Source organism: Psammomys obesus, unplaced genomic scaffold, assembly GCF_907164565.1.
Source record: "Psammomys obesus unplaced genomic scaffold, mPsaObe1.curated_primary_1811, whole genome shotgun sequence".
NCBI classification, from domain to species: domain Eukaryota; kingdom Metazoa; phylum Chordata; class Mammalia; order Rodentia; family Muridae; genus Psammomys; species Psammomys obesus.
In genome coordinates this window covers 1,539,856-1,548,051 of record NW_026596125.1, presented here as the reverse complement: position 1 = coordinate 1,548,051, position 8,196 = coordinate 1,539,856, and the positions used below count along the sequence as shown (strand labels likewise).

The 8,196-nt window shown below is 39.5% G+C and overlaps 1 protein-coding gene across 3 annotated transcripts in view; it reads right to left on the bottom strand.

Annotated features, from left to right (window-relative positions):
- The window catches only part of Lcor (ligand dependent nuclear receptor corepressor), a 104,446-nt gene extending 96,380 nt beyond the window's left edge, over positions 1–8,066 (bottom strand). For 2 of the 3 annotated variants that reach the window (XM_055629974.1, XM_055629978.1), the window contains exons 1-2: positions 7,943–8,066; positions 7,670–7,743 (exon numbers count right to left, since the gene is read on the bottom strand). In XM_055629974.1, coding sequence (XP_055485949.1) covers positions 7,670–7,743; positions 7,943–8,019 — 151 coding nt within the window. In that variant the 5' untranslated portion in view covers positions 8,020–8,066. The remainder of the gene's footprint in view (positions 1–7,669; positions 7,744–7,942) is intronic. The other variant, XM_055629977.1, reaches the window with a different exon arrangement.
- Between the last annotated feature and the right edge of the window lie 130 nt (positions 8,067–8,196).

The following is an 8,196-nucleotide window of genomic DNA, read 5'->3' as shown; positions in this document are numbered from 1 at the left end:
TCTTTCTTTCTTTCTTTCTTTCTTTCTTTCTTTCTTTCTTTCTTTCTATCATCTATCTATCTATCTATCATCTATCTATCTATCTATCATCCATCTATCTATTAATCTATCATCTATCTATCTATCTATCTATCTATCTATCTATCTATCTATCTACCTACCTACCTGAGGGGTTTGGTTTTTTTTGAGGGAGGGTCGCACTATACACACCAAACTGGCCTAGCATTCACACTGCCTGTCTCTGCCTCCAGAGTGCTGAGATTAAAAAGTACCACCATGCCTGGTCAGCTAGTGCTTTTTAACCCTAAGCAATCTCTCCAGCCTCATAACTAGCCAATACAAAAAGATGATTTATTTACTTTATGACCTGGTTACCTCGGAAGTAAGAAGAGGGCATCAGATTTTTCTGGAACAAGAGTTACAAATGGTTGTGAGCTACCATGTGGGTGCTGGGAACCAAACCCAGGCCCTCTGAAAGAGCAACAAGTACTCTGTCTTAACCATCCCACTGAACCATCATTTCAGCAGCTAACAAATAATTTTTTAATATTTAACTTCCAATATTTCTAAATAAAAGACAATGAAATACGTGTTAAGTTTTGTAAAAAATAAAAAAAACATAAAATGCCCAGGTATAGTGGCAGACACCATTACCCTGGTTCTTGGAAGGCAAAGACAAGCAGATCTCTGTGAGTTCAAGGCCAGCCTGGACTACATAGTAAGACCTTGTTGCACAAGCAAAACACAAGAAAAAGCAAAATTGTGTTATTGTAGATAAAGAATGGAGTTAACAATGGATTTTCTGATACTTTTCATTTCTATGTTAAATTTTAAGCAGTTAATATGTTTACCTGCTTCATTCTACTTATCAAAAACCTGAGACAACCTGTCTTACAAATTATTTTTGGCTGGGCATGGTGGTGCATGCCTTTAATCCCAGCACACTACAGACAGAGGTAGGTGGATCTCTGTGAGTTCAAGACCAGCCTGGTCTACAAGTCCAAGATAACCAGTGCTACACAGAGAAACCCAATCGCAGAAGAGGGCTCCCCCCAAAAAAAATTATCTTCAATTTCTGATATCTGTGTATGGTTCAGGAGCTGTAAGACAGGTGGCTTTGCTGCTATATCAAAGTTATACTGTAATAGTTTCAGTATAACTATAAGGTAAACTGAAATTTTTTTTCTCTTAACATAAAATGACAATTTTATTATTAACTTGTGGCTTCCCATCACTAAAACTTAAGGTCAGTTTAAACACCACTGATTATATCCATTTCTTTTAGCAATCCCTGAGGCATCTGCTCCTACAATTAAAAGATGCACATTACACAAAACTGGCTCCTTCTGTTACTCTAAATTTTAAGAATTTTATAATGATTTCATTCATAAATTGATAAGAAATACTTAAAATGATACTGGTTTTCTGCTTGTAATTTCACTGGCTTCTATTTTAGAAAAATGATTGATCTACTCAAATAATTCTCTTGAACAAAACAGATGAAATGTGAAACAAAGGAAATAAAAACAAGACAAAAATCATTAGAAGCTGTCAATCACTACTATCTAGCTTTTCTAACTTGCTCCTCACATTCCATTAAGCAAAGGATCTGGGTTGTCTAACTGCTGCATACCTCATCCAATGCTCAATTTCATCTTTAAGGCCTCACTACAAGTTGGACCTGGGGGCTGAGGGTTCACTACTGCAATCCCAGCGCGCCAAAAGGTGAGACGGGAAGACTGCTAGCTCAAAAACTGCTCTGCTACATACACAAGACAGGGAATATGTGTAGTTATATATGTAGCATAGTAGAACCTCATTTTCCCTGGTGCTTTGTAGCATATCAAACCAACCTAAAACAGAGAAACTGGGAGCTGAAGAGATGACTCAGTGGTTGATAGCACTGGCTGCTCTTCCAAAGGACTTGGGTTCAATTCCAAGTACCTCTAGGCACCCTCTCCTGCCTATGATGCAGACATACATGCAGGTAAAACACCTATACCCATACAATAAAAGTAAACAAATCTTTTTTTTTTTTTTTTTTTTTTTTTAAATCAGAGAAACTAAGAGTTGCAACAAAATTCAAAATCCTTTAAAAACAGTCCGGCAGGAAACAAAATAATCATAATTTCCCATAAACTAACTGGTCAGGTTTCTGATTTTATAAAATGAAAATAAAAATATAATCTTAAAATTTTAAAGCATGAACCTGGCATAGTAGTTCAAATTCTTAATCCTTATATTAGAAAAGTAGACAAAAGTTGGATCTCTTGCATTCTAGGCCAGCCAGAGCTACACAGTGAAACACTTTTTATCCCCAAAACAAAAAGCACAAATCTTTAATCCTTATACTAGAAAAGTAGACAAAAGTTGGATCTCTTGCGTTCTAGGCCAGCCAGAGCTACACAGTGAAATGCTATCTCCAAACAAAAAGTACTCTAGAATTTTCTCACTGCTCAACCTCAAGTGGAATACAGTCAGACAAAACTTTATGGCAGAACACATTTCTATCCAAAACTCAGGAATAAAACAGTCTTGAATAGTGTGGCATGGCATATTGTCTGTGGTGTTTTAACATTTAAAAGGCAGGAATTCAAGACAGGAGAGATGGCTCAGCAGTTAAGAGCACTGGCTGTTCTACAGAGGGCTGGGGTTCGTTCCCAGCACCCACATGGAAGCTCATAACTATCTGTAACTCTAGTCCCACGGGATCCAACAACCTCACACAGACAGACATGCAAGAAAATTACCAATGCACTTAAAATAAAAATAAAGAAATAAATCATTTTCAAAAGCTGAAATTTAGAAGATTCAGGTAGCAAGCTGTATCTTTATGCTGTACAATGCCATAAAATAACCAATAATTTACTGATTCATAGAAAAAATATTTAAGCAATCCTTTATTGAAAACTTCCATCTCATTCTGCTTATTCCATTGCTTATACCCACTATTCCCTTTCACAAGCTCTGCTTAAGTTAGTTACACACTAACCTATGATTCTGAGAAAAAAATACTTGTAAGCTATATACTGACACGGGTCTAGTATTCAGAGTGCATTAAGAACTCCTACAATTCAGTAGTAACAACCAAACTGCAAAGTGGATAGTAGAACTAAGCAAACATTTCCCCAAAGATATCAAATGGCCAATAAACACAATAAAAGATCATCAGTCATTAACTAAATGCAAATAAACATAACATACTAATTCATACTCACTAGGACAACCATAATTTTTTTAAAATCAAAGAGAAAAAAGATCAAGAGGCAAAAACGGACAATTAAAAATATTAGTGTACAAAAAAATATTAGTGTACACTTAAAAGATATTGAAACATTTAAAAAATTATGGTAGGAATGTAAAATATCCCCAAACATTTTGAAAAATGGTAAACTCAAAAAGTTAAAACATAAGCCATCAACTCTATCCTATGTACATACTCAAGAAAACTAAAAATACATATTCACACAAAAACTTGTACAGAAATTCTCATAGTACTGTAATAGCCAAAATAAATAAATAAACATGCTAAATGTCCACACAAAATGTGGACTGTCCATATAATGTAGTATAAAAGGAATACAACTGTGGATGCATGCTGCAACCTGGATGAAAGCTCTACGATACATGGAAGAAGTCAGATGTAAAGGCCATAAAGAACATGAGTTCATCTCTAAGAAACCAATGACTAGACAAACCCACAGAAACAGAAAGCAGATTAGAAGCTGCCAAGAGCTAAGTCACAGAACTGCCTAAGAGCAAGGGGGTTCTTTTATGGAAATGAAAATGTTTTAGAATCAATGATGGTATGTATACAACTTTGTGAATAATTAGAAAGCAGAAACTGTACAATTCAAAAGGCGAATTTTGTCAGGCATGGTAGCATATAGCAGTAAGCCTAGCTCTCTAGAGATACGGGCAGGAAGATTAGGACTTCAAGGCCAGTCTTGGCAACAGACTTTGAGACCAGCTGGGATGATATAAGATTCCGTCTCAAAACAAACAAACAAACAAACAAACAAACAAACAAATGTGAACGTTATTACATGTGATTTCTATTTCAATTTAAAATATTAGGGTATGGACTTTAGGTACTTCCCTGTACCTAAATGTCAACAAAATGAAAACAAGTCATCAGTTTATAATGGAATTATGCCCAAAGCAATGCACAAATACACAGAACAGTTAAAAGGGGGGTGGGGAATTTGCAGACAGATTAAAAAAAAAATGTATAGGGATGATAATTGTTTAACTTGAAAGCAAATACATAAATAAAAAGTCAGGTGTAGTGACACACACTGTAATCACAGCGCTTGGAAAATAGAAGCAAGAAAATCAGAAGTTACAGGGTAGCCTTGGGTACAAAGTGAGTTTGAAACCTGCCTAGGTTACATGAGATTCTGTCTAATAACAAAAATAACAGCTTTAGGGCTGGGTGCAGCTAGTCGTGCTTTAATCCCAGCAAACAGAACTATAGACTTATATAGTGAAACCTTGACTCAAAAAAATAAAATAAAAAAAAGGACAGGGTCTTGTTATATATAACAGACTGGTCTAAATCTGAGAGATCCATCTGACTGCTTCTGCTTCCCAAGTGCTGAGATGTAAGGCATGCCCCAGCGCAGCCAGCTAAATTCCATTTTAAAAATTCCTACACAAGCATATATCCCTCCCATTAATCACGGATTGCAGCTTAAATGAACACCTTGTTCTTTTCCATTTTACTCATATTTCTCAGGTATACTATACCATTTCCACATAGATCAAAATGAAGTATGCCACCTCCATGAAGAGATTTATTTCACTTCTATCCTCCATTCCACACTTAATCTGTACCATTATACTACACATTTTGACTTGTACAATAAACTGTATATACTTATGTAAGAACTAAAAGTTCTAGTAAAACACAATTTTTAAAGCTAATTTAAATTTAAAAACAAAACAACAACAAAAACTAAAAGCTCCTGAAATTTAGAGCAGCCTCCTCAACTTTTGTCCACAATGTCTGTTTTTTTTTTTTAAGGCAGTTTGCATAATAAATACTTAAGTGAATTAATCACTTACCTGCACCCTAGTAACAACACTAAACTACAGTTGCTAAGGGACTGGACAGGTACTCAGAAGTACCCAAAGACATGAAATAATCAATTCTCACTATTAGAAAATACAAGGCCACCCCGTGTAACTCATTAATTTTAAAAACTGGTATTATCAAATACCTCTAGAATTGTTGTAGCTATAAACAGAGGTAATTGAAATACCCTTCCATGAGTCAAGAAACTTATCTTGTTCCTTTTTAGCCAAACTAGAACTAGCAAAAATCACACCTTTTCCCACACTACGAAGCGCTTGAAAATACAGAAAGGTTAGAGGAGGCCAAGCAATAGGCAGTAGCATCAGAGACACCAATCTGCCAGGAACCTGATCACCCCCAAGAGCCACCAAAGTAAAGCAGCACCCACTCCTGAAATGACTGTCTGAACCCAACACAGGTTCTGTTCTAATCCAAAGTGCTCCAAAAGGGTTGGTTTTAGAGTAACTAGGATTTCAGGTTTTTAGATTATGGATGGTCAGTCAACAAAATCTTTGCAAACATTCCAAAATCTAAAAAACACAGAAATTTCAAACACTTTGACCTCAAGCACTTTGAAGAGACAGTCAATCTGTATTAACTCTGATTCAACTAATGGCACTGCTGACTCAGTAACTTGTATTCAAGACATCACTTACATACTCCCTCCTTGCCGAAAAAAGGAAAAAGGAAAATTAAATTCTGGAAATGACAGAAGCATCATTTTTAACCCAAGGACTACTATAAATTAAGTTTCACTTAAAAACCAAACACCCCTAAAATATTAAAACAATCAACCAATAAAATCAGAAGATTAACTGCAAAGAACCAATCCTACTAAGAGGAATTATTTCATCTGATAGGAATCAGCACAGCTCCTTTTGCACTATATAAAGACTGCTGCCAGCCCTTTAAAATACAAATCTCGTAACACCACTTTAAACAATCCCCTTAGAGAACAAAATTACATATAACAAAAGAAAAAATATGATGCCCAAACTGACTTTAGCTGAGCAACTATCAATAAGTATTAGTATTTAAAATAACATCTAGACTCTAAAAGTTCCTGAACATCAGCTAAAAAGTAGAAATCTGGAGTTCCAAATATACTCTCAGAAAACTGATCACCAACTCAAAAACATTCACCAAAGAATTCATCTGACTTTGATAGTCAAGTGAGGTGTTTACAGGAGTAAGAGGCACAAAACAAAACATCTAGTCCAAAAGCAGTTATCAACCACTAATGCAATTACTGATAAGAAAGAGGAGTTAAGCAGAAAACGAGGATTTTACAGCGAACAGCATAGGAAAATTCACTGAAATAATTTAAACAAAAGCTGGACCCACACAAGAAATTACAGGGTGCACTTCTCGATCCCAGTCTTTTAAATACTAAAAAGCCCTCCAGAATACACTATCACTACGACTGTAACTAAAGCTACAAAACTAAAAATCCTTCTAAATAGTTTGTCTTTCTATTAACTAATAATTCAGAAAACACCTCAATCTGATGTTTCTCAAAACCTGACATGTACACTTTTACTTGATGATGACAAATGACATAATTCCTAAGTGCTTAAAACCCATGTCACAGTGTAGCAAATGTGTGACAGGTCGTGAAAAAAACAAAACAAGCAGAAGCAGAACAGGGAAAATGATAGCTGGAGCCAAAAAGCTTGCTTCCTGGAGGGCAGCGCAGAGCTTGGATTGGCAAGAGGGAAATTTTAACCTGTGATTCACAAGGTGAATCACCCCCCCAAAAAAAACCCTGCTCAGATCTTTAATATTTACCCAAGTATGCATTTTAAATAAAATACTTTTAACCTTTGGACAACCAAAGTGGTATCGGACACCTTATCGCATTGTCCCCTGCATTAATTCCATCTGATGTTACAGTCTAAGTCTTCAATAAATTTACATTATACATTTTCATTATGAAATACTGCAAAAATGGCAGTGCTTATTTTCTCTTAGTAAAGGCTACCTTATTTTTCACTTGTTTAAAGTTTTAGTTTTGCTTTTTCATCTATTATAGGAAACATCCCTTGTGGGACATTGTAAAGGGCAGACCCTCCTGTCAAGCCAGAAGGCTCAAACACAAAGACTGAGCTAACCAAGTGCTGTAATTCTTCCAAACTGAGCCTCTCCACACCCCCTCCACCCTTCCCCCCAACAGATATGTCTATTAAATCAGTGTCTGTTCTCCCCCTCGCACAACAAAGAGAACTTCTCACCGCATGAAATTGCCGCTGAATGGACACCAGAAAGCAGGATTTGCATAATTCCTTCCAACGAAACCCCGTCGGGAAGGAGGGGACCAGGGGCCCAAGCAGACGGACAGACTCTCCCAGGTTCTGCTGAGGAAGCCCTGACTCCCTAGAACATGCCCCACCGAGATGGGGGGCTGGAATTCCGGGCCTCCCCGAGGACTGGGCGTGGGGGACAGAGGAGGACGACGAGAGGGCATTTCCCCGCACCTCAGCCGCACCGAAGCCGAGACGGGGAAATAACAATGCTGGAGACGTGAGAGTCAGACACAAGGATGGACAGGGGCTAGGGGCGGCGGGTGGAGCGGACAGCACACGGGCCACTTACTTTTTGGAGGAGGGTTGGGTATTTGAGTTAAGCCCTTATGGTCCCGCCGGCCGCCGCACAGAGGGAAACGGGACCTTGGGAGAGAAAAACAGACAAAACGCACTGTGTGAGAGGTGCAGCCCGGCCCCTCCCGGGCGCCCCAGTCCGCGCTCCCTCCGCCCGGGGAAGCCCGCCGGTCGCCGGGGGCTCCGCGGAGGAGACCGCAGCGGCCCCCGCCCGGCTCCCGCCCCCGCCTCCCCGCCGCGCGCACCCCAAACACAAATCCGCACACACCGACCCGTGCGCCGAGGACTGACTCCCCGGCCGCCGCTGCCAGCAGAGGAAGTGCAGCCGCTGCCCCCCGCGGCCATGACACCCCACTTGGCTCGCTCAGGCGGACCCGGGGCCTGTGACAGCTCCCGCTCCCTCCGCCCCCATCTCCACCTCACGCCTCGCACACGCCCGAGCGCCGCCGCCGCCGCGCGTGCCCGCGGGCGCCGGAGCGCGCGGCCGGCGTGGGGGAGGGGCGCGGCGCGAGGGCAGGTGGG